The sequence below is a fragment of the Oryctolagus cuniculus genome, chromosome 13, assembly GCF_964237555.1.
Source record: "Oryctolagus cuniculus chromosome 13, mOryCun1.1, whole genome shotgun sequence".
Lineage (NCBI taxonomy): Eukaryota > Metazoa > Chordata > Mammalia > Lagomorpha > Leporidae > Oryctolagus > Oryctolagus cuniculus.
This window is the reverse complement of record NC_091444.1, coordinates 103665886-103687257: the sequence shown is the minus strand read 5'-3', so window position 1 is coordinate 103687257 and position 21372 is coordinate 103665886. Positions and strand designations below refer to the sequence as shown.

General features: G+C 48.3%; 1 protein-coding gene across 1 annotated transcript in view; it reads left to right on the top strand.

Moving 5' to 3' along the window:
* The window catches only part of GAD2 (glutamate decarboxylase 2), an 87647-nt gene that overhangs the window by 39830 nt on the left and 26445 nt on the right, over positions 1-21372 (top strand). The window contains exons 9-11 of the mRNA XM_002717305.5: positions 10427-10481; positions 12669-12785; positions 15032-15096. Coding sequence (XP_002717351.1) covers positions 10427-10481; positions 12669-12785; positions 15032-15096 — 237 coding nt within the window. The remainder of the gene's footprint in view (positions 1-10426; positions 10482-12668; positions 12786-15031; positions 15097-21372) is intronic.

Genomic DNA, 21372 nt, shown 5'->3' with positions numbered 1-21372 from the left:
TAGCAGGATGCTGAAGTCAGGAGCCAAGGTCAGGCATCAAATCCAGACACTCAGGTTCTGAGACAAGAGTGTCCTAAATGGCATTTTAACTACTATCCCAAACACCCACCCCTAACTTTGACCTATTGATAGCATGAGTTGTACTAAAAAGATTTTCTATTAATTTACATTCTTGCATTTTTGTAACAAATCCTACTTGGCCCTATGCTTTAATTTCTTTCTGGATTATATTTACTAATATTTTATCTATGATTTTTGTATCTTAATTTATAAGATATACCTGAAGATTTTTCTGGGTTATCTTTCACAAATTTTATGTTCAGAGTTAGCTAGATTCGGAAAATGAATTTCACAGCTTTTCATTGTCCTCTGTATAAGAATTTAAAGAGAATTCTCTGCTATTAGTAGAATTGTTAAAATTCATCACTAAAGCCGGCACCGCGGCTCAATAGGCTAATCCTCCGCCTTGCAGTGCCGGCACACCAGGTTCTAGTCCTGGTCGGGGCGCCGGATTCTGTCCCGGTTGCCCCTCTTCCAGGCCAGCTCTCTGCTATGGCCCGGGAGTGCAGTGGAGGATGGCCCAAGTGCTTGGGCCCTGCACCCCATGGGAGACCAGGAGAAGCACCTGGCTCCTGGCTTCGGATCAGCGTGGTGCACCGGCCACAGGGCACTGGCCAAGGCAGCCATTGGAGGGTGAACCAACGGCAAAGGAAGACCTTTCTCTCTGTCTCTCTCTCTCACTGTCCACTCTGCCTGTCCAAAAAAAAAATTCATCACTAAAATGTCCAGAATTTGGGTCCAGAATTTGGAAGAGAGTATTCTGGCAACTTATTTCGCACTTATTTTGTGGTTATTAGTTTTTTCAATATTCTATATATTCTTAAATTAATTCTAATAATTTGTATTTTCATAGGAAAAATTATTTCCTCAAAACTTTTAAAATTAGCATAAAACTACATAGAATTATATCTTAGCATTAAAATATCTTCACCCATAACCTCCTTTTCCACTTCAAATGTTGTTTTTCCCTTTTCTTTATTGAGCTAATCAGATATTCACATATCCATTGACCTTCTCAGTGTCCTAGCTTTGAATCTATTAAGTCTACTTTATTAACTTTTCTAATTCACTGAAAAATTTATTCCTTTTTTATATCTACATTATTTGTTACTGTTCCCCTAGTGTCTTGGAATAAATCTTCAGTTTAGTTCTTTTCATTCTCTTTTATTTAATTTCAAAGACATTTCAGGTTGTATCTTTTCCTCTGAAAATGATTTAGGATGCTTCTCATATTTTATATGCAGTATTCTCATGCCATCAATTTTTGGACGTTCTGTAATTGCTGTTTTGATTGCCTCCTTGACTCAAAAGTCATTGGAATAGCAAGCATAGTTTCTTTGCTGGTAAACTGGACCTCTTATCTTAATCCTTGTCTTCTGTCTATAGACACCTTCAGGGAAGACAGGTGATAGTTTGGAGGAGGCGGGGGAGGGGGTGAGGTAGGGTTGTTAGCATGCCTTCTTGCCCACACAATTTCCTTCCCTGCCTACTTCTCTGTCAGCTCTAATTCTGGCCCCCATTGTGAGCAGTAAGGAGGGTTCACATGAAGAAGACTCCCCAGTTACACATCCTTGCATTGCTGTGTGGTGAAAGCATGTGTCTTAGGTGTTTTGGTGAAGATCAAAGAAAAGAATATATTAGTAGAGGCACACACAAAAATCACCAAATATATCCTGTCTCCATGACCAGGCAAATAATGCTGAATCATCCCATTGTACATGTTGGAAAACAAATTCTTTTTTTTTAGAAGGTTTCTATTTAATGAATACATATATACAGCTTTTAGGAATATTCCTGCCCTCCCACCCCCATTCCCGTCCCACCTCCTATTCCCTCTCCCATTCCATTCTTCATTAAGATTTGTTTTTAATTGACTATATACAGAAGACCAGCTCCATACTAAGTAGAGATTTCAACAGTTTGCACACACAGACAGACACACAAAGTTTAAAGTACAGTTTGAAGACAAGTTTTACCGTTAATTCTCATCAAGGACAGAGATCCAACATGGGGAGTAAGTGCACAGTGACTTCTGTTGTTGATTTTAAAAAGTAACACTCATATTTTTGACATCAGTGACCATCCAAGGTTCTTGAATTAAGCTGCCAAGGCTATGGAAGCCTTTTGAGTCCACAAACTCCACTGGTATTCAGACAAGGCCATAAGCAAAGTGGAAGTTCTCTCCTCCCTTCAGAGAAAAGTACCTCCTTCTTTGATGACCCCTTTCTTTCCACTGGGGTCTCACTCAAAGAGATCCTTCACGCAGAACAGTTTTTGCCACAGTGTCTTGGCTTTCCATGCCTGAAATGCTCTCATGGGATTATCAGCCAGATCCAAATTCCTTAGGGGCTGATTCTGAGGTCAGAGTGCTGTTTAGGGTGTTTGTCGTTCTATGAGTCTGCTGTGTGGACTGCTTCCCATGTTGGAACTTTCTCTCCTTTTTAATTCTATCTATTGTCATTACCAGACACTTGGTCTTATTTATGTGATCCTTTTGACATTTAATACTATCTATATGATCAGTTTCACACTTAATGTGATCACTTTATCGAGTAAAATGGGATTAGTACCACCCAGAATGGGATTTGGAGTCCCATGCAAGGGCAAACAAATTCTTAGAAGAAAAATGTGTGGTTAATTGTTACTCTTTCTAAGTCAAACTATCCTTTATAGGGACCAAAGGGTTCATTGTTTCCAATTGTGGTAAAATTCTTTGCAAAAGACCTGGTTCTATAGCACAAGTACTTCTCTAATGACCTGTTTTGACTTCTGTTTGCTCATTTTTGCTAGCGGCATTCCTAGGGCTGGGTAGGCACAGGTAAACACCCATGGGACTCTTTTCCCCAGGAGCACTCTCTGGGGAGTTTTACTGCTGCTCTGTCATTCATTTGTAACATTTTCCCCCAAATTGGTCTGAGAAGGTTCTGTAGTCATGAGTTTTGGGCTATTTGAAACTTCACTTGGGCCCATCAACAACCCTTGCTAACTTTGTATTGTACTCATGTTAGAGAGATAGCTTTATATAGCACTGACTACTTCCAAAACAAAAAAGGGACCAAAGGCTAGGGGTGTCTGTTACCCCCATAGCATTGGGCGCCATGGTAGAAAGCACAACCTCATCAAAGGGTGAGAAAGCAACAGGCAAGTATTTCAAAAAGTTAATGGAAAATGGAATTAAAAGGTAAGTTTATTTCAGTGCAGAAAATATTCAAGTCCATGCACAGTTTTTTCATAATATGAATTTTCCATGAACTTTTTGAATGTTTTAGGATGAGGTTACATATTGGCAGTATTTTTTAAGGATTTATTTATTTATTTGAAAGGCAGAATTAGAGAGGGAGAGGAAGAGAGAGAAATTTCCCATTTGGAAATGATTACAACATCCTTTTGGGTTGGGCCAAGCTGAAGCCAGGAACCTGGAGTTTCTTCTAGGTCTCCCATGTAGGTACAGGGGCCCAAGCACTTGGGTCATCTTCTGCTGTTTTCCCAGGTGCATTAGCAGGGAGCTGGATCAGAAGTGGAGCAGCTGGAACTCAAACCTGCATCCACATGGGATATCAGCATTGCAGGTGGCAGCTTTAGTCACTGTGCCCCAGTGACAACCCCTACATTTTTTTGTGTGGGATTTTTGTTTTTACTAGCCAGTGCTGACAGCAATAAGAATTGGGCTTATAGTGGGCTTTTAGTGCATTGTTAAGATGCTTTCCTTAAGTGGTGGAATACCTGGGTTCAATTCCCAGCTTTGGCTCCTGATTGGTTTCCTGCTAACCTAGACTACAAAACAGCAGTGATGGCTTAAGTAATGGGGTTGTTGACACCCACTGGGAGACCCAGATTGAGTTCTCAACCCTTAGCTTTGGCCCTGGCCCAGCCATAGCCTTTGCATGCATTTGGGATAAGCGGATAAACACTTTCTTATCTGCTTTCTCTCTATCTGTCTGTCTGTCTGTCTCTCTCTCTTTCTCAAAAACAAAACCAAAAACAAATGGGCTCAAGGAATTGCTCAATTCAAGGACCTTCCAGAAAACCTTATGGTGAATTTACATGGTTCAGTGTAATTCTAGAACTCTGAAAATTTCCTTGTTAAGTCAATGCTAAAAATCTGGGCTTTGATAACAGCCGTAGGTCTACCGCCTACTAGTTGTGGTGCATCCTGCAAGCCACTTAATGCTGGTCCTGCTACTAGTGATAATAAGAATGAGTGCTTACTACATGCTAGGCAGAGTTTTATACTTATGCTTTATAGTATTTATAATCTTTATACAATGTTTGAAGGCAAATACGATTATCATTATTTCATAAATGAGTAAAGGAAGAACTTAATTTTTCAAGAGTGCTCAGTAGAGGATCTAGGGCAAGAACTCTTATTCCATCTCCACATTCCAAGCTCTCAGCCACATCCAGCTGTCTCTCTGAGCCTCCATCTCATTATCTAGAAGGAGAGTGTGGTAAGAACTCTCTTGGCTCACTAGGCTAATCCTCCGCCTGCGGTGCCGGCACACCAGGTTCTAGTCCCAGTTGGGGCGCCAGATTCTGTCCCGGTTGCCCCTCTTCCAGGCCAGCTCTCTGCTGTGGCCCGGGAGGGCAGTGGAGGATGGCCCAAGTGCTTGGGCCCTGCACCCGCATGGGAGACCAGGAGAAGCACCTGGCACCTGGCTTTGGATCAGCGCGGTGCGTCGGCCGCAGTACACCAGCCGCAGCAACCATTGGAGGGTAAACCAACGGTAAAAGGAAGACCTTTCTGTCTGTCTGTCTCTCTCTCACTGTCCACTCTGCCTGTCAAAAAAAAAAAAAAAAAAAAAAGAACTCTCTTGTAGGGTTGGCAGGAGGAGCAGGGCTCATGTAGTAAGGCTTAGGGCATGACTGATCCTTCATTATGGCTGCCAGTGGTGCCGCTATTAACAATGATGTAGCAACAATCAATTCCTTTTTTGCTTAAAAATGTATTGATTTGCTTATTTGAAAGACAGACTTACTGAGAGAAAGGGGAAGAGACCACAGAGAATGAGAGATCGTCCATCCATGGGTTCACTCCCCAAAGGGCCAAAACTGCCAGGGCAGGGCAGGCCAAAGCCAAGAACCTGGAATCCCGTCTGGCTCTCCCATTGTCGATAGCAGGGCCCCAAGTACATGGGCCATCGTCTGCTGCCTTCCCAGTACATCAGCAGGGAGCAACATCAGCCAGTTTCTAACAAGAGATTCACACAGGCTCTCTTCTTTGCACACAAGTTTCTAAGAGCAGACCCAACCCCCACGGACTTAGGAAGAGTTGATAAGCTCTGTACAGTTTCAGCAGGGTCAACCCGTGGCTCCAGCACCCTCCCTTGACCCTCTGGAAGCCTGCGTGGAGGCAGACCCTCTCCAGTAACATGGTCCATGTGGTGAGTGGTTCGACCTCTTTGCTGAGCCACAGATCTGCACCCACAGCCCAGGGTGTCGTCTATATCTTTGGCTTCAGCCTGCGAAGAGAGGCCCCTCCCTCCTGGCAGTTCCCTGGAATTCTGCCTGACATTCTTGCCCAGGCGATTCGAGGGAGTTATTCAATGGACCTCACAACATCATATGCCTTTTGAAAGGCTGCCGCTAACTCAAGCTCTCCACGCAGGCCGGCCCCATCCCAGGCAGCACGGCCTCACTGTAGGGGCACTCCCTGCTTAAACACTGACAGCTCCCAAGAGCGGTGCTACAGGACGTCAGGGGCTGCTCACTGTGAGTGTACAGGCTGGGTGTGGAGAGAGCCAAACCACACATTTGTGCTGTAGAAATCCTTTTGGACTGCACACGAAGCACGCGGCAGCTGCGAGCCAGAGCTTCCCGGGCACCAGGCGATGCTTGTCTGGGGAAGCTGGGCTGGCCCGCCAGCTTCTCACCCTCAGAGGAGACTGCTGGGTGCTGCCCCATGTGCTCTCGCCCCACAGCACATGGGCTCACGGGGATGCTGCAGCCCAAGTTCCTTCTGCTCCCTGCTGACAGCCACGGCGGCTCCAACCACGGGTCATGTGCAAACGGCTCAGCTCAGGGGTTGCACAGTTGTTTACATTCCTCCTGGGCTGTAAAATTCCCCTTTCTTTTTTTTTTTTTTTTTTTTTTTTTTTTTTGCCAGGCAGAGGTAGACAGAGAGAGAGAGAGAGAAAGGTCTTCCTTCCGTTGGTTCACCCCCCCCCCCAAATGGCTGCTATGGCCAGCACTGTGCCGATCCAAAACCAGGAACCTGGTGCTTCCTCTTGGTCTCCCATGTGGGTGCAGGGCCCAAGCACTTGGGCCATCCTCCACTGCCTTCCTGGGCCACAGCAGAGAGCTGGACTGGAAGAGGAGCAACTGGGACAGAACTGGCGCCCCGACCAGGACTAGAACCCGGTGTGCCAGCACCGCAGGCGGAGGATTAGCCTAGTGAGCCACACGCCAGCCTAAAATTCCCCTTCCTAGAGCAGTGTTTCTCCACGTGTGGACTTGGAGCTACCTGCGGCAGTGTCACCTGTGTGCTTGTTAGCAATGCAGCTCCCCCGGCGTGTTTGTGTTAGTTGAGTGTTGTGTCCCTTGTTGGCACATAAGCCTTGGAGAGGAGAACCTGTTGTGGCCATCATGGTACCCCAACTCCTGGAACAGAACAGCACTGGGCACACAGGAAGGGCTGACTGTGGAATGGATGAATTCCTGAACTCTACACTGATCTACTGAATCAAAACACCTAGGACTGCGTCCAAGGACTCCGCATTATAAACAAGCACCTAGGTGATTCTTGTGCATGCTAGAGTTTAAGAACGATGTTCTAAAGTAATTTGGCCAATTCTAAGATAGACCAAATGGTGGAAGATGTTCTCCCAAGAGGTGCCCAGGCTCGCTGTCCAGTCAGATGTTAAGGTAAAGCTAGCATGTTAAACTCCCTGAGTTAAATTTTCCTTCTAGTCTTGTATCTCTAGCAAATGTTTGTCTGCCAGGGTTGGCATTGTGGCGTAGCATGTAAAGCTGCTGTCTGCAGTGCCAGCATCCCATATGAGTGCCGGTTTGAGTCCCGGCTGCTCTACTTCCTATCCAGCTCTCTGCTATGGCCTGGGAAAGCAGTGAGAGATGGCCCAAGTCTTTGGGCCCCTGCACCCATGTGGGAGACCCATGTGGCTCTTGGCTTCAGCCTGACCCTGCCATGGCCATTGGGACCATCTGGGGAATAAACCTATGGATGGAAGATCTCTCTGTCTCTGTAACTCTGTCTTTCAAATAATAATAATTTAAAAAAGTTTACCACCTGCCAAATGCCAGACTCTGGGCAATGATGAGTTTGGCAGGCAGAGTGCCTAGAAGGGTGTGAGGCTGCCTTGTCTAGTGTCACACTGTCCATTCCCCTCTGCTGCAAGCAAACCCTTGGAGCTGATTCTCTGGCAGGCCTGGCTCCCCGAACCACTCACTGATGTGGGAATGAAACAGATCCAGTGGTTCCTTCTGTTTTCCTGGCAAGCTTGAGGGACACCTCCCATCCAGGAAAGGTATACAAGATGCATCTTATCTTGAAAGAATTTGACTTTTCCAAATGGAGCTCCTGAATGCTGGGCTCCTCTGAGCTTGCTCTGGAAACCAGGGATTTCTGGTTACAGCCCAGCCTTTGCAGTCACTTCCCTCTCTCAGCCCATTTCCTCATTTGGAAAATGAGAAGGGGAGGGGTGGACATTGGGTGCAGTGGTGAAGCTGCCTCTTGGGACACCAGCATTGCATATCACACTGTGTGGGCTCAAGTCCCAGCTCCATTTCTTTTCTTTCTTTCTTTCTTTCTTTCTTTCTTTCTTTCTTTCTTTCTTTCTTTCTTCCTTCCTTCCTTCCTTCCTTCCTTTTTTTTTTTTTTTTTTTTTTTTTTTTTGACAGACAGAGTGGACAGTGAGAGAGAGAGACAGAGAGAAAGGTCTTCCTTTTTGCCGTTGGTTCACCCTCCAATGGCCACCGCAGCCGGCGCACTGCGGCCAGCACACTGCGCTGATCCGAAGCCAGGAGCCAGTTGCTTCTCCTGGTCTCCCATGGGGTGCAGGGCCCAAGCACTTGGGCCATCCTCCACTGCACTCCCTGGCCACAGCAGAGAGCTGGCCTGGAAGAGGGGCAACCGGGACAGAATCCGGCGCCCCGACCGGGACTAGAACCTGGTGTGCCGGCGCCGCAAGGCAGAGGATTAGCCTAGTGAGCCGTGGCGCCGGCCCCAGCTCCATTTCTGATTCCAGCTTCCTGCTAATGCAACCCTGGGAGACAGCAGATGATGGCTCAAATTGCTGGGTCCTGGCCACCCACACGGGAGACCTGGATAGAGTTCTTCATTCTGGACTTTGGCCTGAGCCAGTCCTGGCTGTTGAGAGCCTCTCAGGAGTGAGCTAGCCCAGGATGGGAGATGTTACTCTCTGTCTCTCTTTCAAATAAAAAAAAAAAAAGTTTTAGTTTAAAAAAGATAAAATTAGACTAGAATCAGGTCTCAAGAGTCTTCCCATTTAATATACACCTGGCTGCCTTATACTCAATAAAACGTCCTGTGTGTTTAAAGGAGCAAATTGTGCTGGGCAACCCAATCCTCCCAAAGTTCTCTGTGGCAAGCTAGGTAAAATTCGAGATTTGCAAAGCACTTTCCAAGAATTTTGCCTCAATTTCCCTGTTTTCCTACATAGCACTTTTAATATGCTGAGACTCATGTAAAAGGCAGATAGAATGACCGAATTTCTTCCGAATGTGAACATTTTGTCTGTATCAAGACAGGAGCCAAGTATCTTGGCACCGCCTGAGCTACCAGAGGTTGAAAGTCAAGCTTTAAGGGAGGAAGGGCTGTGAGGGGCAGGGAGGGACACAGCAGGTGACATGCTCTCTAGGGCCCTTTCTTCTAGCCGTACCACCCTCCCTTCTGCGCCCCCCACCCCCACGTCTCATACAAGTTCCCCAAAGGTGGGTTGCAAAATTCACATTTCAATATGGAAAAACTTAAGCAAGAAAGCACTACAGGATATGAAGGCGGCCAGTGCTTGCCATATATCCAGACTCCCAGGGACAGCAGTAAATGCCTTATGGAGCTATTGACCACTCCCACACCCCACCCATGCACACTATGCCAGTAGCGGCCCCACCCACTCCCGGTAACAGTCGCCTATCCCACAAGTTATTTTTCAATTTGTCCTTCAAAAACCTCAAAGACTGCCTGATGTGAAAACTTCAGCCATTTTAGCAATACCAGGAGAGCTAATTTTGATTGAAAGAAGATTTCTCTGCGTCTGGGCCCACATAAGTACTCTCTCCTTCATCTGATTTTCCCCCAAGTCTTGAAGTAGGAATGCGACACTGCATTAAAACAATCTCAACAATTCAAGTTGCTTATTGCATGATTACCATGAGCAAGCCTTTTTAAAAATCATTTTGCATTTGTTAACGTATTTAACCCAGGGATACTGGGCATCATGGGAAATTAGGTGACTTGACTAAGATCACACACCTAGCTCTATGCAGAAATCAACCTCTCTGATGATTATCATAATAGTAAGCAAGAAACCACCTGTGTTATCATCTTAAAGGAGAAACATTTTGGGTATGCAAGGCTGCTTCTGTCTCCTATGCCTTTGTACCCAACTGTTTACCTTTGGGGTCTAGGAGCTCCTGGCCTGCTTTATGCTTTGCACTGAGAATGTCCCAGGTATCTTTCTGACTTGAATATTTTCCTTCAAATTTTTCTTCTTGGCGTTTCGTCTAAGTGCAAGAGTGCAGGTGTGGAATAAAGATATTTTCCCACACTCGCATTGCCAAATGTCTTGCTCCACGCCAGGCTTCTTTTACCTGCATCAAGAGGGTGACTTACTAAGCAGGCTCTGTGCTGAGTAGAGGGACGTCATGGCCGTTCTCCAGGGAACAGCAAACACCATAGGGTCAGGAGTCCCCCAGGTGTGCCGGGAGTCCCACAAGTGTGCCAGGAGTCATGGCCTGGGTCACTCATGGAGGTAAATGCATTTCCTCCAGGAAAGCACCCAAGAATTTATTTTTTTTTTATTTGAAAAGCAGAGACAGAGAGACAGAGAAAAGGGGGTATCCCTCATCCACTGATTCACTCCCCAAATGCCAGGAGCTGGGGCAGGCTGAAGCCAGGATCTCAGTCTGGGAGGCAGGACCCAACTACTTGAGCCATCGCCTACTGCCTCCCAGGGTGCACATTAGCTGGAATGAGGAGTGAAGCCAGAGGCTCTGATGTGGAGTGTGGGCATCTCCTAACCACTGCACCAAACATCTGCCCCCAGGGGTTGTTTGGTCTGAGATTACCATCAGTTGTTTTAACTGAGGTTTCAGGTTGGGCTTTTACACTCGCAAGGCTGCTTCCATTGTTAAAACAACAAAGCAAACCTGTGTGTATTTCTCCTTTCAGAGGGAAAATGATCCCCTCGGATCTTGAAAGAAGAATCCTGGAAGCCAAACAAAAGGTAAGTTTTTGCAGGGAGCCTCACCCAGCGGGTGACAAGCAAAGGGCCTGCATTTCTATTTCTGCACAGTGGAGGACAGGCTTTCTCTCTCTCCCTCCCTCCCTCCCTCCCTCCCTTCCTTCCTTCCTTTCTTTTTTGCATTTTCTTTTTTTTAAAAGATTTATTTATTTATTTGAGAGGTAGAGTTACAGACACAGAGAGGGAGAGACATAGAAAGAGGTCTTCCATCCACTGGTTGACTCCCCAAATGGTAGCAATGGCTGGAGCTGGTCCTATCTGAAGCCAGGAGCTTCTTCCAGGTCTCCCACATGGATGCAGGGGCCCAACCACTTGAGCCATCCTCTGCTGCTTCCGCAGACCATTAGCAGGGAGCTGGATTGGAAGAGGAGCAGCCAGGATTTGAACAGGCGCCTATATGGGATGCCAGGGATGCAGGTGGAGGCTTAGCCTACTATTCCACAGTGACAGGATTCAAACGTCCATGGCATGGATTCAGTCATTATGGATTTAAAATATATACAGGGATATTGTGCGAATTTGCAAAGTGTTTGTGTTCCTGTGGACATTACACAGACACACAAGTGAAAGGTCACTTTCTCCGGTGGAAAACACCAGAATACACCTGAGTCACCCTTGTCCATTACTGGGACCGGGTCGTTTTTCCCCCTCCCAGTGCCTGCTTTATGCCTGTGTCCCTAAACATCTTAGCTTGCCAGAAGCAACCTACAGCCCTTTTCAGAAGTCACTTATACAAAAGGCCTGCACGCTGTAGAAAGTCATTTACGTCTCCGGATGAGCCGCAAGTCAGATCTGTTCTTATTTTATTTTATTTCCATTCATTTATTTGGAAGGCAGAGAGAGACAAAGAGAGAGATCTTTCATCCTCTGGTTCATTCCCTAAATGGCTGCAATGACCCATGCAGGGCCAGGCTGAAGCCAGAAGCCAGGAACTCCATCCAGGTCTCCCGTGTAGGTGCTAGGGGCCCAAGCACTTGTGCCGTCTTCCACTGCTTTCCCAAGCTTATTAGCAGGGAGCTGGATTGGAAGAGGAGAAGCAGAAACTCAAACCAGTGCTTATATGGGATACTGGCACCTCGGGCAGCAACTTAGCCTGCTGTGCCACAAGGCCAGCCCCAGAGAGTTTGTTGCTAGGATTATTTGTTTAACTTTTAGTAGGAATAGTTGACAGGTCCTGGGTTAGCAGCATACCATGATTTTGTTATTATGAACTCAAAGAGTAATTACTTATTTTCATGTGTTGTTGTTGATTTGAAAGACAGAACAGGAGAGATCTTCTACCCACTGACCAGGTTGGAGCCAGAAGCCTGGAACTTAATCTGGGTCTCCACGTAGGTGGCAGGAACCCAATTCCTGAGCTACTGCTTCTTTGCAGGGTGCGCGTTAGCAGGAAGCTGGACCAGGTGCAGAGCCAGGATTCTAACCCAGGCAACTCTAACATGAGCTGCGGGTGTCCCAAGCAGCCTCTTGGGACCACTGTGCCCAGTGCCCGCTCCCCATTTTTTTTTCTTCACAAGTGGTAGCTAGAGAGTCCCCTTGCTGGAACAGCTGCTAGCAACACAAGCATAAACCTTTGCTGCCACCTATAGACTGACTGTGTAACGTCGTGTTCCACAAACCAACAGGGCCAGCACTCACCGGGACACTGCTTGATCTGAACCTGTGCCGTGCTTCGGCCTTCCGGCACAGCCTTTGTATCCACTTTCCTTTAGCCGTGGCCTAGCAGGGCTGTTGAGATGGATGAAAGCCCCGGCCCCTTGTTCAGCCCCACGTGGACCCTGGCCTCTGAGTGTGGTCTACACAGGACTCACAAATTGTTCTTAGTTCCTTCTCTTCCTTCTGCCTGCTCACTCCAGGGGCTGTTTGCAGTTCTAAGGCTCTTCGTGGACAGAAGGTAGACTAGAAAGTGAGCAGAGGGCATGGGAAAATCTGCCCGGAACCACTGTTGGGTTCACGAGGCCACTGTCCGGACTGATGGGAGGCTGGGAGAGTGAGACTCCATGAGCAACGCTTCATTCCAGGCTCCAAGGACTCAGTAACTGATTCGTGACGCTTCTCAAACTGCAGATGTGCGTGGTGGGGGGAGAGGGTGCACTGTCTTTTTAGCCAGCTTTATAAGAATCCTTGAACCCCTGGTTTATGCGATTTGGGGCCTTCTCGTTGCTGTAGGGATTCGTTCCTTTCTTGGTGAGTGCCACGGCGGGCACCACCGTGTATGGAGCGTTCGACCCCCTCCTGGCTGTGGCTGACATTTGCAAGAAGTATAAGATCTGGATGCACGTGGACGTAAGTAGCCCTTAGCAGGAGGCCACTAAAGTGTCCTTGCACATTTTTCGTCTGGGGCCCTTGGAATGAAGTTTTTCTCCCTATTTTTTAACCTTTAGCATCTTAGTTTTGGAATGCTGATATTCAAGCTTTTATAAAGATTGCAGAGAGAAGTGAGCACACACAGTTCACACTGGAAGCAGCCTGAAGCTGTGTACACCTTAGTATTCCCAGTGTGAGAACATTCTTAGGTTTGGGTCAGTGTTACCCAAAAGTGTAGTCTGAAGAACATTAAGCATTCATTGACAATTTGTGATAAGATTGGGAGTTTATGCCAAATCCTCACTAAGCACAAACCATCTGAAACTAAGCAGAATATTTGGTTCCACCGATGAGTCCTTTCACTGCAGGACTTTCTCAGTGAGGGAAGCTGTGAGTTGACGATATCTATTCTCAAGACCTTTAGGTTGTTGAGGGTCAGCATTTGAGTAGCACCGGCTTGGGCCCTTTTGGCGTGGTACCCTGTACTCAGACCAAATGAATTCCCCTTTCCTTAGGGGCAAAGAGCTTGCATAGACCAAGCTGCGCACATTTGCATTATTCCAGAATGCCTCTGCATAGGAGCTCCCAGTCTTCTTTCCCTCCCCTGATGCACACTGTGAGTTGTCCACCAGGCTCCCAGGTCCCCTTGGTTTTGCTCATAAAGACCCTGAGTCAAGGTCAGGCACCGTCAGTCTGGCTCTCGGGGCTGGAAGTCAGCTCGGCTCGGTGGTTGATTCAGGAAGAAGGTGACAGGCACCTTGGACAGTGGAGTAACTGTGCCGAGCCCACGGTGGCTGCGACCCTCCCTCCAGACTGCCCACTGAAACTGGAAGGAAGGGATCTTTTAACCAGCTTTTCATTGAGGCATATCAAGTTTACCATTTATTCATATTAACTTTAAGGTTCAGACATTCTGTGGTTAAATTAGGAAAAAAAACTTTAATTATTACATAATTGAAAAATTCAATAATTTACCAAGTGTAAAAAACATGGAAACTATAACAAAGGAAAATAAGTCATGACAGATTTTTCTTTTCTTTAAAAGTATCCCAGAAAAGGAATGTTAACATTTTCAGATAAGTCTCTGTCGTGAGCTTGTTTTTCACAGAGATTCCTACACACATTCCAATCTTCCAACCTGAGCACAGATTTTTCAGGAATGTGTTCAAACTACTCAGTCAGTTGGCTGGTACAGGTCTTTCCTGCATGTGTGGGGCTTTTGTATTTTGTTTTCTTGTTATCATTTGACACAGAAATCCAGAATCACACATCAATAAAATAGGATTGTGACGTTGCTTCCTCCCTCTGGGATCATCCAGTTTGTCAGAGTTTTCCTTGCAAATTGGGATCTGTTTAACAGGTCCCAGCCTCAAAGCCTTGGCAACTGTGTTCTCATTTGGAGAACTTGAACGTCCCTAGGACCAATGGTGGTGGTAATGAGTTGGGGGAGGAGCTTTCTCCATCTCCCGCAGCCTGAGCAAAGGGGCCCCCCGTTTGGCTTCTGATAACCATGCAAATGTGGGGTGGAGTCTGAGACCTGGGAGTGGACCCTGATTTTAACTCTGAAGGTCTAGTGCCCGGAGAAGGTGGCCAAAGGGATGATTTTCACTGGTGAGATGCTCATTAGTCTGGAAGACACCAGACTATGAGGGGGCTTCAAAAAGTTCATGGGAATTGGAATTAAATGGTAAGTTTATTGGTGCAAAAGAAGTTGGAAATCCATGCACAAGCAGAGTCCTCAAAAAGTTCATGGAAACTGTTGGGGCAGATGTTTGGGCCAGGAGTTAGATGTCAGTTAGGACACCCTCATCCCCGGTCACGATGCCGGGATAGAGTCCCAGCCCTGCTTCTGAAGCAGTTTCTTGCTGACGCACACTCTGGGAGACATCAGGGATGGCCCCTGCTGCCCGTGAGGATGGAGTTCCTGGCTCCTGGCTCCTGCCCTCCCCCTCCACCTCACATTGTGGGCATTTGGGGAGTGAACCAGTGAAGAGCCTTCTACCTCCCTGTCGCTGAATGCCTCTATGCCTCTCAAATAAATAAACATTTTTAAGTTCATGAAAAAGTGTATATTGGGCAAAATTATGCATGGATTCCAAAATTTTTTGTGCCAACATAACTTGATCTTATAATTCAATTTTCCACAAAACTGTTGTTTGTCCCCGTGGGGCAGAAATGCGGGGCAGGGAAGGCAGCTACCATTTTCCTTTCTTGATCCCTTCCAGGCCGCCTGGGGCGGGGGATTACTGATGTCCCGGAAACACAAGTGGAAACTGAGTGGCGTGGAGAGGTACGTGCATTGTTCCTGTTAATCATGTGAAGGGCTGGAAGCTAACTGTGAAAAGCAAATGACCGTCAACCTCATGAGCTCTTGGAACGCAGGTGCACCCACTCTGTTCAGTGCGTGTGTGCTCTGTCTTGTGTGGCTCCCCATAGGAGAATAGCCCATGTGAACACACAGTCCACAAATGCTCCCTTAGGGACCCAGGCCAAATGTCACTCAAACAACAGAGATTCCTACTTGGGGTGCATTCCTGGGATATCTCTACCAACTACCAACACTGCATAGACCCTGTAGTCCGTGTACGCTTCTCTAGCGACAAAAGGTATAGTCTTCAAGTTTGTTAAAAGGATAATATACACTAAAAAAAATAATAATTGTGCAAAGCAAAGAAGCATTTTGAAACAGATCAATGTTGAAGGTTTGGGTTTCAGGTTTCATAAGACCAGTTCATTGAACATCGTTAATATCATCTCATGCGTTCCTTCCCATAACCACCTTTCTGTGCCGTATCTCAGACTGAGGCTACAACGCAGCCTTATGTAGGCCCTAAGCAGTAGATGGTTGCAGACACAAAGGAGGTAACATTTGATTAGCATAAACCATATTCAGGTCCAAAGGGAAAAAAAAAAAACACAGAATGCTAAACACAACCTCAGGCTCTGCTTCTGCACCACACGCAAAGGGAGGCCAGTGCTCCCATCCCAGCGCAGCGGGTCAACTCCACTTGCGAGCTGTGACCCTCCAGGCAAGTGAGGAGGCCCAAATCCAACAGAGGCTGCCAAATGCCCACTGTGCCCCTGCCAGGCAGCCAGATGCTGCCCAGGCAAAGCTTCACACAGGCTGTGCCCCTCGACAACCTGGCACAATGTCTGGTCCACAGTGCGGCTCGGGAGAGGGGTTCGGTGACTGGGCTGGAGTCAAGGGCACCCTGCTGAATTCATGGGAAAAGGCTGGGGAAGGGTGGGAGTGGGCCAGCCGAGGCCTGTGTCAGAGGGTGGCTGCTCCTCAGCCTGCCAGACAGGTCGAGGGCCGACCTGGGCACAGCTGGCATGTGGCACCACCAGTTCCCATGCTCCGAGTCCACGTCCCCACTTAGGCCTGGAGATGAGGGCAGATGTGCCTCTCTCCTTCCCAGGTCAGCCAGTTCTAGGCCTCTGCTCCTGTTCTTTGTGGCCTCTCCCAGGCCTTATCCCCTCTATCATGAAGATCTGGGTGAAACCAGACGCTAAAGAAAAGGGCAGCAAACCAACAGGGAGAGACGATGAGCAGAAAGAGGCCACCGTGGAAGGTGTCTGCTCAGATGATCCCGACAAGAACCACACACATGTGCTTCCAAGAGAGGGGGCCTGGCCATAACACCTTCTGTTCCTTTTGCATTTCTTTCCGATTGGCCCAGAAAGACAGCATCTATTATTTCTACCTTTGATTCCACCTCCCAGCTCCAGGGCTGAACACCGTGGGGCACCTTCCTCTTGAAAGCTCACAAAATTACCTACTCCGAGCCACAGAAAAATAAACACCCACACGTTTTTGTCCTCAGGACTGTAATTTGAGAGCGAGGCTCGGAACATTCATCAGGGGCCACAGGTCGTCACAGGTCATCAAATATAACTAAATCGACTCCCTGGAGCATTCCCAATATGAAGCCTTAACAGTGAGGGGCTGCCAGTGTTCCACTCTGAGCAGAAACCCAGAGCCGCACCCTGATCTCATCAGCGCTTCCGTGACTAAGATGACAAAACTGGTGCAAACCGTTGGGGCATGGTGTGCAGGGCTGCAAGTTCAGGAACGAAAAGTGCCTCGTGTTGGGGTATCACATCTCTCCAAGCATCACACATGCAGACGTAGGACCCACTCTAAAAGGGGGAGACATCCATGGTCAATTCTAGTCCCCAAATCCAGAGGGGCCTCGGTGATCACAGGGGAGCCCCAGATGCCATTCGCACAGAGAAATGTCACCAGTACCTGGAGCCCTGCCTGACACCCGCTGTGAGAATGAACCAAACGCTCAGAAAACAGCCCTCCTCCCCCAGCCCTGGCACTGTCATCCTGGAAGCTGTGGAGCTGAGACGGAATGAATGACAAGAGCTCAGGTGCCCCAAGTACAAGAGGACTTCCAAAAGGTCATGGAAAATGGAATTCAAAGATATTTGCAGGGGTGGTGCTATAGCGCAGTGGGTTAAGCCCCCAGCCTGTGGCATTGGCATCCCATATGGGCGCCAGTTCGGGTCCCAGCTGCTCCACTTCTGATCCAGCTCCCTGCTAATGGCCTGGGAAAGCAGTAGAAGATCTCTTAAGTGCTTGGATCCCTGCACCCATTTGGGAGGCCCAGAAGAAGCTTCTGGCTCCTGGCTTTGGATCAGTCCAGCTCCAGAAAGCAAGCTAGCTAGCTTGCTTGCTTTCCTTTCTTTCTTTCTTAAAGATTTATTTATATATTTGAAAGGCAGAGTTACAAAGAGGTAGAGGCAGAGAGAGAGAGAGAGTCAGTCTTCCATCTGCCAGTTCACTCTCCAAATGGCTACAAAGGCTGGAGCTGGGCTGATCTGAAGCCAGGAGCCAGGAGCTTCTTCCGGGTATCCCACATGGGTGCAGGGTGCTTCTTCTGCTTTCCCAGGCCATGGCAGAGAGCTGGTTCAGAAGTGGAGCAGGCAGGACTCGAACTGGCACCTATATGGGATGCTGGCACTGCAGATGGCGGCTTTACATGCTATGCCACAGCACTGGCCCAACTCTGTCTTTCAAGTAAATAAAATAAATATTTTAAAAAATAAAAACTGTTTGCATTTTGGTGCCAAAAGAAATTGGTGCAGTAATCGGGACACCCACATCCATATAAGAGTGCCAGGGTTTGGGTCCTGGCTCTACTTCCAGCTTCCTGCTAACGTGTTCCCTGGGAGGCAGCAGGCGATGGCTCAAGTGCTTGGGTCCCTGTCACCCTGTGGGAGACTGGATTGAGTTCCTGGTTCTTGGCTTTAGCCTGGCTCAGGCCCAGCTCTTGTAGGCAGCTAGGGAATGAACCAGTGTTTGGAAGAGCTCTCTCTCTCTCTCTCTCTCTCGCTCGCTCTTTCTCTCTCTGTCTCTTTCTCTGTCTCTCTGTAGTCTCTTCCTCTCATATCTCTACCTTTTAAGTTAATAAAAATAAATAATTTTTTCAAAACTCACTCTTTTTTTTTTAAGTTTTTTTATTGGAAAGGCAGAGTTACAGAGAGAGAGAGAATGGGAAAGAGACAGAAAGGGGTGTGGGGGAGAGAGAGATCACCATCTGCTGGTTCACTCCCCAAATGGCTGCAATGGCCAGGGCTAGGCTAGACCAAAGCCAAGAGCCAGGAGCTTCTTCCAGGTCACCCATATGGGTGTAGGGGTCCATACACTTGGGCCATCCTCTGCTGCTTTCCCAGGCACATTAGCAGGCAGCTGGATGGGCAGTGGGTAGCCTGGACTCAATCTGGTGCCCATATGGGTTGCCAATGTTGCAGGAGACTGTTTAACTTGCTATGCCACAGCGCCAACCCCAAAAATTCCCTCTAAAAAATTTGAAATCCATGCATAATTTTTATACATTTATTTCCCATGGCCATTTTGAAGACCACGTGTAGGCTTGGTTTTCATAAATTTTTTGCACTGTAAGAAACCTTTCTTTTAATTCCATTTTCCATTAATTTTGAAGTCTCTTTGCTGGTCTCTGAGCACTGTGAGTTGGTTTCCTTCAGTGCCTCCCCCTTGCTGCCCACCCTAAGGATCCCTTGCTGTGCTCCATTCTGGTGCTTGAAGCCCTGGCTAAAGATTCTGACGCATTTCCGGTTGCCCACCCACCCGGGGGCCAGAGGGTGAGAATTTGATTCAGCAGCGATTCTACCTCTGTCGTATGCAAGCTGCAGCACCAAGCACAAGATTAATGTGGTTTTGAGCCAATTCTCAAGAGGCTTAAAATGAATGAGGAAGACTGACCGTGAACAATGGGGGGCTCCGATTCAAGGCAGAGGAAGGAAAGACCCAAGACGGGGCAGCGAGCTAACCAGAGCCTGGAGGAATGGACGAGCCGCGCTAAGCAGTCATTCCTCCCAGGGATCAGCATCGGATCACAGCATCATCAGACGAAGGGCGCAAGTGGAAAAGCATGTTCAGGCTGAGCAGCAGAGCCACAGAAGTTTGGAGGGCCGTGGCTGCCTGAGGAAAGAGGAGATGAGCTTGGCTGCAGAATGAGACGGGCTGGTGGCCGTGTCTCGGAGACCGGCAGGTGCAGGGATCCTGACCAATCACGGAACACAGACCCCTGAGCTGGGCTTCAAGGCTCCAAGCCTCTGTTGCAGGCTGGGGACAAAAAACACTCAGGAGCCGTGGCAGAGTCTGAGCAGAGCCATAATGTTCTGTCACAGGTGCAGGAGTGAGTGGGGCCAGAGTGAGATTGGAGCCGTGGGAGGCAGAAGAGAGGAACCAGATGGCCCCAAGAGATGGAGAAATGGAACAGCTAAGGAGGAATCAGGAGAGGGGAAGATGAGGACGAAGCCACACAGATGGACAGCTATAGAACTGTGTAGAATCCTACAGAATAGAACAGAATGGCAGGGGCCAGCGCTATGACGTAGCAAAAGCTGCCGCCTGCAGAGCCAACATCCCATATGGGCACCGGTTCAAGTCCTGACTGCTCCACCTCTGATCCAGCTCTCTGCTGTGGCCTGGGAAAGCAGTAGGAGGTGGCCCAAGTCCTTGGGCCCCTGCACCTGCTTGGGAGACCCGGAAGAAGCTCTGTGCTTGTGGCTTCAGTTCAGCACAGCTCTGGCCACTGTGGCCATTTGGGGATGAACCAGCAGATGGAAGGCCTCTCTCTCTCTGCTTCTTCCTCTCTGTAACTCTGCCTTTCAAATAAATAAGTAAATCTTTAAAAAAGAAGAAGGAGGAGGAGGAGGAGGAGGAGAAGGAGAAGAACAGAATGGCAGCATGTAGGTACCCAAAGGCACAAGGCATGTATAAATGAAATCAACAAAACTTATTTATTTATTTTTAAGATTTATTTATTTATTTGAAAGCTAGAGTTACAGACACAGAGAGGGAGACACAGAGAGATGTCTTCCGCCTGCTGGTTCACTCCACAAGTGGCTGTAACAGCCAGAGCTGGGCCAATCTGAATCCAGGAGCCAGGAACTTCCTCTGGGTCTCCCACATTGGTGCAGGGGCCCAAGTACTTGGGCCATCTTCCATTGCCTTCCCAGGCCACCAGCAGAGAGTTGAATCAGAAGAGGTGCAGCTGGACTCGAACCGGTGTGCACATGGGTTGCCGGTGGCATAGGCGAAGGCCCAGCCCACCACACCACAGTGCCAGCCCCAAACCAAACTTAATTAATGCTCATGTGTGTTAGGCACAGTTATAAGCACTTTACCCAAACTATTTACTGCCATTCTCCTTTATCAGCTGAGTACATCAGTACACAGAGAGGCTAAGAGACTTGATCAAGGTCACACAGCCAGGAAATGATGGAACCTGGATGTAAACCCACGTGATCCTGGCTCCTGAGCCCCTAATCCTTGACCCCTGTTACCCACGGCTGTCCTCCAGGGTCATCTGTGGAGTGCTGAGATGTCTCTCAGAAGCACAGTTCTGTTCTTTCCAAGAGCACCATTCTGTTAGCATCCGTGAAGTCGTGTAGTGCAGGGGTAGAGACCTGACTTCGAGACTGCCTTTCCTTCCATTTGCCCCACCCCAGTCCTAAACGCGCTGACAGCCGCGTCAGAGCCATGGAGTGACAGCAGGACGCGCTGAGCTGCTCAGCGGCTCAGATCAGATCCCCAGGCCACTAAGTGTGTGCTGGCTGACATCCCCATCCGTCACGTGGATGAATGGCCCCTTGCCCAGCTTCTCAGTTCTCCCCAAGGCTGTCACATCTCGGCTGTCGGAGCAGGGTGAGCCCGGCCCGTGGCTCGAGCCGAGCAGGGGCAGCTGCCCTGGGCCGCTCTGCAGCTTTCCTGCCTCCCGTTGGTTTGCTCCTTCCTACGTGAGTCACATCACGAACCCTGCCTTCAAGGGTCCCTCGGTCTCTCAGAAGACTCAGGCAATGGTCATCTTGCCCAGTGAATGTGATAAGTGACCGATGGGATCCACCTTGGGGGTCGTTGGTTGGAGGCGGGGGTGTGGCAGCAGCACAGTGGGTGGGTGGGGGAGAAGGTGAGGGAAGTTGTGCGGGGCTGCAGGGACAGTGAGAGGTCTGGGGCCTTGAAGAGTCAGTGGTGCCCAGTCAAGAGAAGCAAAGGTGACATTGCAGGAAGATGAAACAGCATTACAGGGCC